At 35.4% G+C, this 12,998-nt stretch overlaps 2 protein-coding genes across 2 annotated transcripts; both read left to right on the plus strand.

Annotated features, from left to right (window-relative positions):
• Window positions 1–4,558: 4,558 nt before the first annotated feature.
• Window positions 4,559–5,338, plus strand: LOC142625020 (uncharacterized protein At4g02000-like). Its single transcript, XM_075798735.1, has one exon. It carries the CDS (start codon window positions 4,559–4,561, stop codon window positions 5,336–5,338), a length of 780 nt encoding a protein of 259 aa, XP_075654850.1.
• An 847-nt stretch (window positions 5,339–6,185) lies between these two features.
• LOC142625021 (uncharacterized) lies at window positions 6,186–7,090 on the plus strand. Its single transcript, XM_075798737.1, has 2 exons — window positions 6,186–6,797; window positions 7,070–7,090. Exons 1-2 carry the CDS (start codon window positions 6,186–6,188, stop codon window positions 7,088–7,090), a joined length of 633 nt encoding a protein of 210 aa, XP_075654852.1.
• Window positions 7,091–12,998: the final 5,908 nt, after the last annotated feature.

A 12,998-nucleotide genomic window follows, 5' to 3' on the forward strand; every position in this document is an offset into this window, starting at 1 on the left:
CTATTTTTTCTTCTAAATAAAAAAGATTTATATGCTACTTTTTGGAGGCACAACTAAATCTCATGATGCTCATAAAAAAATTCTAATAATACATGTCCCACTTATACATTAAACATATCCGATTATAGCACCCAACTTCTTATTCGTACAGCTCTATCATGAATGGGTTTTGAGTGGTCCAAAATTTCCAATTATCTGATGCATGATTCATAGAAATAGTTATTGTTTTAATTACAATGATGAGGGATCTGTTTTTATACTATGCTTTTCTTTATTGTCGATAGAAGTCAAGAACTTCATCCTTGTTTCACCGTTGAATCTAATATTATTGCCTAAAGATTGCATTAGCGTACGGTATCATTGTCTTGAGATTTTACTTGAAAGTAATTACTGTTCATTTCAATATATGAAGCTATATATGCATGAAAAGTTTCAAACAACCTGATTCAAGATGACATTCCCTATGAATGTTTTTATTTTTATTTTTATATATAATATAAATTATTATTACAATATGCTATTATAAAGATAATTTTGATAGTTTTTTATGTGCAACCACACATACAAAACACCATTTCTTTAAGCTGTTGTATTTACCCCAAGTTAGAGTAGCAGTAGGTTTGAGAATCATATAGAGTTGATGGTGGGAAGTTGGTCTGCCCTTGCCTCACTCTTTTGGGATTATAATGGATTAAGAAAGCTCTTATTATCCATCTCTCCATAAGAACTAAGGCTTTTGATTGTTGGATTTTAGAAAAAATGGCGGCAACCTTGAGTTTTGTTCTTGGTTTGATAATTATTTTGGTCAAACCTTTGACCAATCACACATTCTTGGCTTTGCTAAAGGGAAACAACCTCCTAGGAACCTACTAAATTTGTGGGATGTCGTTAGAATGTCTTAAATGCAGCCAACTTTTTTTTTTTTTTATGGGAAATACTATAAACTTTATTAAAACGAAGAATAGCAGTTTACATCTTGAATAAGAGCTTGGCGAAGGAAATAAGGATCGTCTTCTAACCAAACTGAAAAATCATCTATGCCTAAAGCATATTTAGCTAATAAATGAGCTGGCTTATTGCCTTACCACCGGACATGTGAAAAATCAACCTGTCTAAACTCCTGAGAAACTAAAAGAGAGCTATAAATGATGACAGCCATAGATGATGGAGGGGGAGAGAGTTCCTTTAGAGCATTGATCACCAAAAGGGAATCACCTTCAAGAATAAAGTCTTGGATAAGGAGGTCTTTTGCAAATTGCAGACCAATCTCGACTACCTTCGCTTCAATTTCTACTGCTTTGAGAGGAGTGCAAATCTTCTTGCTAAGAGCACCAATAGTGTTACCTTCCTCATCCCAGATCAAGACTCCCACACCCGCAGATTTTTGATCAGCAAAGACAGCCTCGTCAATGTTGATTTTAAACTTGTTTCTAGGTGGTGGCTTCCAAAATTCGGGTTGAACAACCCGTCTTTGCTCAGGCTCCTTAACACATTTCTGGTACTCCGCAAGGTACTCTAAAGCATCATACCCGATCCTTATGGAAATTTTCTTCACACCTCCATTTTGAAATTCATTTCTGTTTGTCCACAAAGACCACGCCACCATGACCATCTTTTTAATCAGCTCTTTATCCCATTCAGCTTCAACCATGCCATACTAAACCATATCCATGAAAGATTTGAAACGAATGGATGTCTGCGTATGGAAAAGCTTCAGGCTAGCCCACACATCTCGTACCCGACTACATTCCCAAAATAGATGGCTCGAAGTCTCCACTCTCGAATTGCACAGCTCACAGCAACCGTCAACCAACACCTTTCTCCGCTCTAAATTTTCTTTGGTGGAAAGGGTATCTCTGCAGGCTCTCCACGCGAAGTGGTGAACCTTGTGAGGGATGTTGAGCTACCACAGGTGCTTCCAAAACCTCCTCAGCCTACTATCATCAGAAGCAGCCCCAACTGAGCCTTCAGAAGCAAGCTCCACTACCACTCTATATGCACTTCTAACACTGAACCTACCATTGTTTACAGGAGCCTAGACCTGCTTATCTTTGGGGAGCTTAGAAGTCCGAGCAATGCTGCATATATCCTCAACTTTGTGTGGGAGAAAAATGCTTTGAATCAGGTCGGCTTTCCAAGTCCCATAATTTGGCTCAATTAATTCACACACCCGAGCCATAAGGGAAGACCAACCGGGGGAGACACAACCTTGTAAGTTGAGGGATTAAGGGTCAATTTATCCTCCCATATCCGAATGCTTTGTCCATTGCCTACCTGCCATCTCATTCCTTTTTTTTGACAATATTCTACCCTGCCATAATACTCCGCCACGCATAAGATGGATTTGCACCCAAACTAGCTTAAAGAAAATCACTCCTTGGAAAATACTTCACCTTGAAAACTCGATAGAACAGTGAGTCTCCACCCAAATGTAATCTCCGACCCTGCTTAGCTAGTAATACAAGATTGAATTGTTTTAGTTGTTTAAACCCCAAACTACCTTGAGCTTTAGGAGTGCAAAGGTTATCCCAACTAATCCAAGCCATCTTCCTTTCATCTCTTTGTTGACCCCACCAAAAATTCCTCATAAGGCTAGTCATCTCATCACAAAGTGTATTTGGAATCTTGAAACAACCCATAGCATACGTAGGAATTGTCTGAGCCATTGCATTAATCAGAATCTCCTTCCCTGCTTTTGAAAGTAATTTTTCCTTCCAGCCGCCAACTTCTTTGCCAATTTCTCTTTGATTCCCTTAAAAGAGTTCTTTCTATTCTTCCCCACAAGAGATGGTAAACCCAAATATTTTTCATGCTACTTAATAACTTGTGCCCCGAATCTGGTCTTGATCTCTTGTTGAATATCTATAGTTGTATTACTACTGAAATAGAGCGAAGTCTTTGCCCTATTTAATTTTTTCCCTAACGCTTCTTCATAGACTTTCAGAATTCTCTGGAGGGAATCACATTCTTCAATGGAAGCTTTGCAAAAGATAAGGCTATCATCTGCAAAAAATAGGAGGGAAAGACAAGGCCCATTCCTACATACAGAAATTCCTTCCATAGACCCAACATCAATAGCTTTTTTTAATTAAAGCAGACAAACCCTCAACACAAAGTAGGAAAAGATAGGGTGAAAGAGGTTCACCTTGTTTGAAATCCCTTGAAAGGACAATATGGCCTTTTGGTTTACCATTAATTCTGATGGAGTAAGTCACAGATGAGACACACTTCATCATAAGAGTCCTCCATCTAGGGTGGAAACCCAATTTCTCCATAATCTTTTCCAAGCACATCCACTCCACCATATCATAAGCTTTGCTCATGTCCAGCTTCAAAACCATCTCCCCTCTATTCCCTGTTTTCCTCTGGCTAATGTGATGCATTGTTTCAAAGGCAACTAGAATATTATCAGTCATGAGTCTGCCATTGACAAAGACACTTTGAGTATTACTAATTATTGCAGGGAGAATTTTCTTCAACCTGTTAGCAAGGGTCTTGGCAACCATTTTGTACACCACATTACATAAACTGATTAGTCTAAATTCAGTAACTTTCTGTGGTTTATTAGTTTTAGGAACTAAAACAATTTGAGTATCATTGAAGTGAGGAGGAATAATACCAAAATTAAGAAAATCATGAACAGATTTAGTGACTACATTACCCATAGTAGGCCAAAAATACTGGTAGAATAGAGGAGGCATACCATCAAGTCCTGGGGCCTTAAAAGAATACATCTGTTTCATAGCTTTGAAGACCTCATTCGGCTGAAACTCCTTAATCAACTGCTCATTCATTTGCTGAGACACCTTCGGTTGGACTGCTTCCAAAATTTCAATGAATCATGTGGGTTTGGATGAGGAGAATAGCTCAAATCAACCATCCAAATCTTGTGGCAGATACAACAATTTTAATTAGTGTTTATTTTTGTGTTTGTGGCCAACACATGTGCCTTCTCATAGAACTTCAACTTCTACAAGTGTTCTAAGCTCACCTTATGAAGCCTAAGTTTAGGTTCATGAATATTCCTAAATAGGCCCAATCTTTACCTTCCAAAGTCCAAATCACACTCCTTCAATTCCCTATTAAAAATACATGGGCTTGGGTCCTACTTAAAAATAAAAATAATATGGATAGAGTTAACTAGAATCTAGTATATATTTTTCTCTATAGTTAGATATGAGAAAAAAAAATGTTAAAAGTCATATTAGAGCATATAGCAAAGAGAAGTTGGGTGACCTTATTAAACATAGATGTGGTTATTAATTAAATCATATACTTTATAATAAAGATTGTGTCCTAGACTTAGGTTACCCACATGACTCAAGTTTTTTTTTTTTTTAGAATCATATGACTCATAACTATTTTCCATTGTATAACGTGCATTTGCCATGTGATGTACTATAATTATATTAGAAGTATTAATAACGCAGTCACTAAGTCTCTCCCACTAGTAGGAGCCACTCTCTCTTGTCTCAGCGCAAGTCTTCTCTCCCTTTCTTATTCGGGTTCTTTCTGGGTCTCAGTAGCCCACAAGGCTTGGGTAAAACTCTTCATTAAAATGGATCAAGTAATCATCGATAGGATTCAGCATCTTCAGCTCACGAAAGAAGAAGAGGAAGAAATCTCTATATCAGCCGCAGGCAGATCAGACTTCTTGGAAGAGTCTGCGCTGAGTCTCTTTGGGCGACTCTTAGCAGATAGGCATCAAAATATACGAGCTCTTAAATCCATGCTAAGATCCGCTTGGAAGATGGGTTCAGATTTTAGGATTGTTGATGTGGGAAGAAATGTTTTCCAGTTTAAGTTCAGTTCCAGCTATCAATTGGAGTGGGTAGAGAGAAACGTTCCTTGGAATTCTGACAATAATCTCCTGTTCCTTTGCAGAAGGAGGAAAGGTCTGTTAGTTGATAATATCTCTCTTACCCACTCTCCGTTTTGGGTTCAAATATGGGGTCTTCCCTTTGAAAGCATGATAGAAGAGGTAGGCAAGGATCTCGGCCGTAAGTTAGGTAAGTATATTGAATTAGACAGGCGTTCTTGGTTAGCGGAACAAGCAAAATTTCTACAAATACGAGTGGATATACCCATTGATAAGCCTTTGAGAAGAGGTGTAAATACTGTCAACTCGGAAGGAGGTAAATATTGGGTCACATTCAAATACGAAAGGCTTCCTAATTTCTACTTTGTTTGTGGTGTTTTGGGTCATGATGAGAAACACTGCTCTAGGAATCAAGGTAGAACTAAAAATCATAGGCAATATGGGGACTGGATCCGAGCAAATAGCGGTGTTAAGGGAGGTTTTGAAAAACAAAAAGCTATTAGCAGCGGCACCCTCTGATGTCTGATAATTCGGCAAGGCTAAGAACGGAGCAAGAGAGGCACTCAATAGCTATGTCCAATCTCACCAGCCCCAACAACGCTGGTTAGGGACAAGGCAGCAAATCAATCGGGCTGTCAGTAGAGAACCAGGGACATGATGTCCAGGTACGTCCCTCGAGCCCACTACTGTTGCGCACCCACGTGCTTCCCATGAGTCTTTAGTGTCAGATAAGGAAGTAGAAGCAAACTCAGCCATTGTGGGCTCTAATATATGCCCATCTGAGGCCCAAAAACCATCCAGCCCAAAAAAACATATAAGAAACCCCCCTCTAAAAATGAGCCCACATATACCCACTTAAGCCCAAAGAGAGGGAATTCAAAAAAAGTGGCTAGAGCCCAAGGAAAGAAGTCTCAAAATGCTAATATGCAAGCACAGAATTTAATTGGGCTCTTGGGTACTAAAAGAATAGCCATGCATGACTGTTTAATAAAGAGTGATGAAAATCCTCAAAAGAAGCTACGTACTTCACACCAAAATGAAGCACCAAACAATTTGGAGAGATCGGCGATGGCTGCTGAGCAGCACCATCGGCAACAATGAATTCCCTATGTTGGAACTGTCGGGGAATTGGGAACCCCCGGACAGTTTTTGCACTCCGTGATTATATACGGCGCTAGAATCCCAAACTAGTTTTTCCCTCTGAAACAAAATAAGGAGTAGACGTATGGAGATAGTAAAATACAGACTGGGTTTTTCGAATGGATTAATTGTTCCTAGCAGAGGTCGTAGGGGAGGCCTTGCTTTGCTTTAGTCCAGTGACACTAAATTGGAAATTAAAAGTTTTTCTAACCATCATATTGATGCGATGATTACTGAGGCAAGCAACGGCTTTTTGTGGAGGTTCACTGGGTTTTATGGGCATCCAAAGACCCATCTCAGGGAAGAATCTTGGAAACTCCTCTCTCTTCTTAATAGTCAATTTAATATTCCTTGGTTTTGCTGTGGTGATTTTAATGAAATTCTTTCTATGAATGAAAAAGCAGGGGGTGTCCTCCGCTCTCAATGCCAAATGGATAGCTTCCGTCAGGTTGTAAATTTGTGTGGCTACAAGGATTTAGGGTACTGTGGCCCTGATTTTACCTGGTGTAATATGAAAGAGGGGTGTGACAGAATTTTGCTGCGTTTGGACAGGGCCTTGGCTACCTCGAATTGGCTTGGGCATTTTAAGGAGGTGAAGGTGTATCATCTTGTTGACACAACTTCTGATCATTGTATTCTCCTCACTACCAACTCATCTTCCCCAGACTGCAAAAGGAAGCGTCGTTTCCATTTTGAGGCAATGTGGGTCAAAAGGAAAGATTGTAGGGAAATCATTCAAGAAGCTTGGAATTCTGGTACTTTTGCCGCTACTCCAGAGGGGGTCGCATCAAACCTCCAAAGATGTGAAGTTGCTCTCACTAATTGGAATCAGAATGTGGTGGGCAATATTAAAAAAAAAAATAGAAGCATTAATATAGTTAACTCTTGTCAAACTCTATTAAAATGTTTAAAAAAATTTATAATATTACACTAGTTAACACTCTATTACCAAAGATTCTAAAAAAAATAAAAAATAAAATAATTTATTTTAATATTTACCATAATCTTTTGTTTTAGCAATAAAAATTGAGTTTCACAATTTATGTTTGTGCTATTTGACTCAACATAAGTATTATGTGTGAAATGTTTTCTTATATGGATGCATTGTAGATATATTACAATTATGGCTAAACTGCAAAGTACACCCTCAAAGTTTAGTACAATTTTAAATTTGATACCTGAAATTTAGAATTTTTTATTTTAATTTCTTTGGTTTGTGGCCATTTGTAATAGTGTCATTCCATTTATTCCTATTGATAGTTAAAATCTTCAAAATTATAAATTAAAAAAAAATCTAAGATTTTTCTAGGAAAATTCAAGGTGCTTGATTTTGGGGAAATAAATTGGGAATAAGATTCTAAAAAAAGACTAGGAATAAGATTCAGTTATTAACAATAAAGTTGTAAGAGCCGACACTGAAAAAGTCATAACCCAGCTTGATGGGGTATTGATTTTGCCTATCTCCAAGTCGTCCATAAAGATCGTCCATGGCCAGTTTGGAATTGTAAACACCCTTCTTGACCTACCTTCAGCTACCTCGTCCAGGTAGGAAGAACTCTGGACGAGGTAAGCACCACCAGTGATGCACTCGTCCAGAGTGCCGACAGCCTCGTCTTGAAGGAATTTGCCCGATAGATGAAACAGCCCCTGCGCGTGTACCAAAGCACACCCAACTGAGGAACTCCAGGACGAGGGTATCACACTTAGGAAAATCTCCGAATAAGATGTGATAATCCCTTATCCCACGCATAACCACCAGTTATCCGTTGTGAAACAAAAACATAACTTCCAAACGGTTATGAAAGTTACGTTTGATTTCTACCTCTCCTTGAATCCAGGAGAAGTTCCAATTTTGATAACCGCCTATAAGAACACTATATAAAGGCTGTTTCAGACAAGGCCAAGGTATGTTCAGTTTTTACTCTAAAAAAGTTGGAACTCAGATAACATAGAGGGAAAAACTAACTTTGCCATCGGAGGGTTTTCGGCCAGCAGCCCCGGTCGCCTTTGATTCGCTTTTCTTTCTTTTTCAGGCCGCAGAGAGAACCAGTAGTTCTTTGAAGTCCGGAGCATCCAGCCTACTGATCTTCTTTGCATCATCACAGCTAAACCCAAAACAATTAACACACTCCAAATTCAAGACCCACAAGAGAAACCACCACCAAAACCACCACTACACCATCATGCCACCACCAAACATCAAACACCTACACACATACACCACTGGTTAAACTGAGCATTCCTAAACCTCATAATCACCAAGCCCTCCATTTTCATTCAAAGCTATCGAATGTTTTTTCAAAATAGAACGAGAGAGGGCATGACCAGCTTAACCTTCAAGTCATTTAAATAATGACCTAAGTAGGGGTCTCAATTCGGGTTAGCGTGTCGGGTTCGTGTCGTGTTGAGGTAAGAGTATTCGACTAAATGGCTCAACCTTAATCTGACCTATTTAATAATCATGTCATGATTTTTCAACCCTCACCCAACTTGTTAATAAGGCGGGTTGACCTGAACCAACCCATTTGACACACTTAATAAACGAGTCATATTAGGTTGACACGAATGTAACATAACCCATTTCAACCTACATAATATTAAATATAACATCTATCTAGAAATAAATTTTTTTACATCCCAAAAGCAGCGCATATACTTCAAATCTTCAACCCACATTCAAAATAATATAGTTTAACAAAGATATAACATTAATCTAAAAGTAAGTTCTTTACACTCTAAAAAGAGTGCATATACTTCAACCCAAATTTAAAATAACATAGTTTAACAAAAATGAAATAACATAATTCAACAAAAATATAATATACTTGGAACTTGCCAAATGCTAAGTATCAATATTGAAAGAATTGGAGTAAACAATAGACTAATCCTGACTATGACTACGATTATCATCCATAGATTATTTGTTGATGTCCAAATTCATAACATCTTCCACAAGCTCATCCAATTTCATTTGTGCAAGTTCTATGCCAAATATATATAAGTATTAGTAGTACAAAATATGATCATGCCTCAACAGTTTTAAAAGCAATACCCATCAGATCTAGTTTATAAAGTATCTCAATAAATCCACTTGCAAGATATGCAGACAATGTCCAACACTAATACAAACACAAAAAGAAACACACGGCACAAGACAAAAGTTACAACCGTGGCCTTAATCAACAATTAATATATCTCATATATTAATAACAGCACATGAGTTCAAAGTTTATAGAACAAAAAAATTATGCTGAAAAAATTATTGCAAAATTTTGAAACACCAAGAAAACAGTTTTCTTTAATTCTAAAACTCACTAAACACATGAGAGAGAGAGAGAGAGAGAGAGAGAGAGAGAGAGAGAGAGAGAGAGAGAGAGAGCAATAACCGGTTTGAGACTTTGAGTTTGAGAATTGGGCATGAGTGCATAAGATAGTAAAGTGAATAGTACAGCTGAAATAATGAAAAAAAAATTAGATATTTAGAAGAAGGTTTAGAGAGCTAGGATTTGTAAAGTTTCAATTTCCAATTATATCCCTTGTAAGTTTTTGTAATTACTCACTTTTCTTTTTAAATTTAAAATATATGTTGGATATAAAAGGTATTTCACAAATCTAAAATAAAATGAATATTTATTTGTTATACGAGTTAAATGGGTTGTGTTAAGTGAGTCATTTCGGGTTGACACAAATAAATTGGCGTGCCAAATGTGTCTATTGCGGGTTATGTGGGTTGACACGCTTATGACACGTTTCTTACCGTATCGCTTTCGGGTCGACTCGTTTATGACCCAAACTCATTAAGGCCCAACCCTAACCCATAAATACCCGTGTCAGGTTCATGTCATGTTCGCGGGTTGGGTCGAACATTGACACCCCTATGACCTAAGGCCCCTAAATGGAAGAAAATCCCTATACAATATAATATATTATATCTATTTGTCTTATAGTCTAGCAAAATAATAATAATGACAAGGTATGGCCCTTCAACTAGCAAAGAAAAGATATAAGGCCCAGCAATTTTGATTAATAGGATTTATCTTAGTGTAAAAATCTTAATTAAGGGTCAATACTTTTGTTGAATAAAAATGATTTTTAATGTGTTATCCTCTCTTCAAATGTTGTGCAATTTGTTGATACATTTCACTCTATTTGTAGCTATTTAAAGCGTAAAATATTTCAATTTATTCTATTTAAAAGCATAAAATATTTCAATTTGCCAAATAAATGGAAGGTGAATAGACTCCTCCTTTCTGTTTCTATCAAAATTAATAATTTTCCAAACCAATGCATCATGAAATCTAATGTTCAAAAACTAAAAATTTAACATTGCTAAAAGAGAGAGTGACCGTCTCAAACATAGTGTTTATGTTGATAATGGTTTATATATTTTTTCAAAATTAAAAATTTTTAAAATACTATAATTAACACACTAAATTATATTAAAAAAAAAACACTAGATTTTTTTTCCTCATGAATATATGGCTTGTAAAATATTAGTAAAAATTTATGTTACAGTTGCGTATGTAGACATAAGTTAAAATTTCCAAAATTAAGATGGATAAAATCTTATTTAAAATTGATTATGTCAAAAGAAAGATTAGAGGTTTAATTTCATTTTAGTCTAAAATTATTAACATAGTTACATACCAAGTTTCAAAATTTGAAAAAATTTTAAAAATAATTTCTTAGTTTATTATAATTTTCAGTTTTGATATATGCTTTTACGTACCTTGTAATCTAAAACAGTATTGTTTACTTATCATTATCGATTTTATTAACTTATGTGTGATTATTGATTTATTATTATTATCATGCGTGATTATTAAAATCTTTATGGATATATTTTTAATTTATGTGTGATTTTGTGTTTTTTTTTTCTTTTTTAGAAACGTGTGATTTCTGTTAGAGACATAATATTTAGTGTTAATGTAAAGTTGATGGTAATATATACCAAAGTTAGTGTTAACCCCCCAAAAAAAAGTCTCAAAAGAAAAATAATAATATCCGATATAAAAAATAGTAGAGGAGTTTGACATCACCTAGCCAATTTAAGTATATCCAATACTTAGGCCATGTTTGATAGGATAGTTAGAACACACATTTTCAGTTTTTAAACAACTTTACACACATTTTTACACATTTTTTCATCCACACGTATTTCAAAAAATTACAAACAACATTACTTAAACTTTTCTACCGAATGGACCTTAGTATTTGACTGACCTTAAATTACAATAAGTCCAAACACTTTCAATTCATTTGCCTACTCAAGTATGTTTTCCTTCCGTTCTCAACAACAACAAAAATGTACATCATAATATACTGTTAAAAAGATAAGAGTTCAAAATATACTAATACAAGCGTAAATTCATCGACGGGCCCACGGCCAACTTATTCTTTTGACGTTTACTGAAAGAGAAATCCCTGTGGAGTGTGGGCTAGTGGAGCACATAAGCAGAAAGAAAGGAACGTCTCAAGGGCATGCTAGTCATTATACATGTGAATGAATAAGAACATAAATTTAAGGATTAAAAAAAGAATAGATAATTTTTTTTTTAAGACAGGTTTAATGCTTAAAAAAATACGAACAATTAAATATAGCCACAAAATGAATGATGAATACAAATCTAATTAAGGCTAGTGTTTGATACAATCTCCATAAGACATATTTCATCCCACAAACTATTTTATCATCTATATCCCATGACACAATAATCAACAACATACAGAAGAAGCACTACAATTTTAGTGCACAAAGAACACACCAATACTTTCCTCTTCAATGACTCTATGCATAAATGCAAACAATCGTTTAAATTAAAAGATGGATGCCTATTTATAGGCACACTGCATTAGTTCAAAAATGGTGCAATAGCAAATAAACATATTATTTTCAAATTAAGTCTAATGTACACAAGTGAATATTGAGATAAATAAAAAACAATTATATTGGATGAACAAGGCCACGCCCATATGGACTTGCACCCAATGTCCTAGGCTTTTCTTTTATACTTGGGACTTAAAAAATTTTCAACCTATGATGCTTTTGGACAAGTGATTACATGATGTTAATTTCTTCATAGAGAAGAAAAAACCATCCCAATGGGTCTAGTGTTTATTTTGGCTTAAAAATAGTCATCCAAACACTTGCAAAAAAATAATAATAATAAAATAATTCTTTGCTTTTAGTATTATTCTATTATTTGGTCTACAAGTTATGAATGCAAAGTTGTCTCAAAAGCTACTCCCTTTCTCTTTAGTCAAAACAAAAAGAAAAATAAAATTCATCGGTATATAATATTTATTTACTTCACATTTTTATTATTATGTAACTTGGCGTTCTACACAATTTCTTATGCCAGAAAAGTACATGTAAAACTTAATATAAAAAAAAGAAAAAAAAGTATACGTGTAGAATTGCAAAAAGTTATTTTATTTTATTTTTGTAAGAGTCTAAGATCGACAACGATATCTATGATCACATTAAAAGAAAGAAGTGGCCCTTGACGTAAGATATAGGTGTAGTGAAAATAGACATGAAAGAATTGAGAAATCTTTTCTCTTGCCAAGTTTTAAAAGAAAACTATAGTTAGGTGAAAAATATTGCAAAGTGGTATTAGCAACTTGACACCTGACTTCAAGATGATCTCATTCAATTAGTCAGCTGGTTGGCTCTTCCGATTGAATTGATAAGTATCTAATACTTTTTTGGTTGTCACCGCAATAGACCTATTCTTCATGTGGCTTAGGATTTACAATATCTATATTTATTTTTTAATAATATATTAGAAACAGTGATCAAATGTGAAATTTATTCTCTTAAAAATTACCATGACTTTTGAGTGGAGTTATGGTGTGGTTTTGTGTTAGAATCTCTTTCTCTTTCCCTCTCTCTTGTGTGTGTTTGTTTCTCAAAAAAAAAAAAAAAGAATGGGTAATTGTCCCACATTGCTTAAGACAATGTATTGAATGTAGTTTAACTTGCCTCACTCTCCCTTAAAAGTTACCACGACTTTTGAGTGAAGTTGTGGTGTGCCTT

The sequence above is a fragment of the Castanea sativa genome, chromosome 2 (genome assembly GCF_040712315.1).
Source record: "Castanea sativa cultivar Marrone di Chiusa Pesio chromosome 2, ASM4071231v1".
Lineage (NCBI taxonomy): Eukaryota > Viridiplantae > Streptophyta > Magnoliopsida > Fagales > Fagaceae > Castanea > Castanea sativa.

What these genes read in the sequence shown, in the direction of transcription:
- LOC142625021 (XM_075798737.1), top strand. Translation starts at nt 6,186, where the DNA reads ATGATTACTGAGGCAAGCAACGGCTTTTTGTGGAGGTTCACTGGGTTT. An exon ending in CTAATTGGAATCAGAATGTG is followed by an intron (nt 6,798 to 7,069) that starts GTGGGCAATATT and finishes GATGCATTGTAG; the next exon opens with ATATATTACAATTATGGCTA.
- LOC142625020 (XM_075798735.1), top strand. Translation starts at nt 4,559, where the DNA reads ATGGATCAAGTAATCATCGATAGGATTCAGCATCTTCAGCTCACGAAA.